The sequence below is a fragment of the Leishmania donovani genome, chromosome 27, assembly GCF_000227135.1.
Source record: "Leishmania donovani BPK282A1 complete genome, chromosome 27".
Lineage (NCBI taxonomy): Eukaryota > Euglenozoa > Kinetoplastea > Trypanosomatida > Trypanosomatidae > Leishmania > Leishmania donovani.
In genome coordinates, this window is record NC_018254.1 from 1,011,498 (window position 1) to 1,013,276 (window position 1,779).

Below are 1,779 nucleotides of genomic sequence, written 5' to 3' on the forward strand. Positions count from 1 at the left end.
AGTTTCTTGTGATTGCTACGCAGTGAGCCATCACCTTAGCAGACGTACACACTGCGCCTCCTCGCCCCACGTATCACAAAACTCCCCCTCCCTCCCCACCCACCTAATCACCACCCCGCGAAGGCATCAACCATGGCCCCGATCATCCACCGCAACCTCACCGCCCCCGAGCTGGTGCAGTGGGCGCTGAAGCTCGAGAAGGACACGAAGCTGAGCGCGCGCGGCGCGCTGTGCGTGCTGTCATACGCGAAGACTGGCCGCTCGCCGAGCGACAAGCGTGTGGCGGACACGGATGACGTGCGCGAGAACGTGGACTGGGGCAGTGTAAACGTGAAGCTGAGCGAGGAGTCGTTCGCAAAGGTGAAGAAGCGCGCGATGGACTTCCTGAACTCACGCGACCACCTGTTCATCGTGGATTGCTTCGCCGGGCACGACGAGCGCTATCGCCTGAAGGTGCGCGTGATCACAACGCGGCCGTATCACGCACTGTTCATGTACAACATGCTGATCCGCCCGACACGGCAGGAGCTAGAGAACTTTGGCGAGCCGGAGTACACGATCTACAACGCCGGCGAGCACTTGGCAGACCCGTCGGTGCCCGGGATCACATCGACGACGTCTGTGTCGCTAAACTTCAAGACGGGCGAGGAGGTGATCCTGGGCACGGAGTACGCTGGCGAGATGAAGAAGGGCATACTGACGGTGATGTTCGAGCTGATGCCGCGCCAGGGCCACCTGTGCATGCACGCGTCCGCGAACGTCGGCAAGAAGGGCGACGTGACTGTGTTCTTCGGGCTGAGCGGGACGGGCAAGACGACGCTGTCCGCAGACCCGAACCGGATGCTGATCGGCGACGACGAGCACGTGTGGACGGACCGCGGCGTGTTCAACATCGAGGGCGGCTGCTACGCGAAGGCGATCGGGCTGAACCCGAAGACGGAGGAGGAGATCTACAACGCTGTGAAGTTCGGCGCCGTGGCGGAGAACTGCACTCTGGACAAGGCGACGCACGAGATCGACTTCAACGACGAGTCCATCTGCAAGAACACGCGCGTTGCATACCCGCTGGAGCACATCCCCGGCGCGCTGACGCACGCGGTTGCCGGGCACCCGAACAACGTGATCTTCCTGACGAACGACGCGTTCGGCGTGATGCCGCCGGTTGCGCGGCTGACGCCGGAGCAGGCGATGTTTTGGTTCATCATGGGGTACACCGCGAACGTGCCCGGCGTGGAGGCAGGCAACGCGCCGGTGGCGAAGCCGATCTTCTCGTCGTGTTTTGCCGGCCCGTTCCTTGTGCGCCACGCGACGTACTATGGGGAGCAGCTGGCAAGGAAGATGACGGAGCACAACGCCCGCGTATGGCTGCTGAACACCGGCTACGCTGGCGGGCGCGCGGACCGCGGCGCGAAGCGGATGCCGCTGAAGGTGACGCGTGCCGTGATCGACGCGATTCACGACGGCAGCCTGGACAAGGAACAGTACTGCGTGTACCCGGGCTGGGGCCTGCAGATCCCGAGGAGGTGCGCGCGCGTGCCGGCGCAGCTGCTGGACCCGCGCAAGGCGTGGAAGGATGTGAAGGCGTTCAACGAGACGACGAAGGAGCTGGTGGCGATGTTCCAGGCGAGCTTCCAGAAGCGCTTTGCGGCGAAGGCGAGCGAGGCGCTGAAGTCTGCCGTGCCGAAGTACGTGGAGACGGCTCATCTGTAGGGACGATGTGTGCCGGGTGAGCGCCGCTGGTTGAACGTGCGCATGCCCGAAACGCGTGTGCGTACTTTT

General features: G+C 63.7%; 1 protein-coding gene across 1 annotated transcript; it reads left to right on the forward strand.

Moving 5' to 3' along the window:
* Positions 1-132: 132 nt before the first annotated feature.
* Positions 133-1,710, forward strand: LDBPK_072500 (uncharacterized protein; the record flags this gene model as incomplete). The annotated part of the gene is made up of 1 exon (XM_003862053.1): positions 133-1,710. One exon carries the CDS (start codon positions 133-135, stop codon positions 1,708-1,710), a length of 1,578 nt encoding a protein of 525 aa, XP_003862101.1.
* Positions 1,711-1,779: the final 69 nt, after the last annotated feature.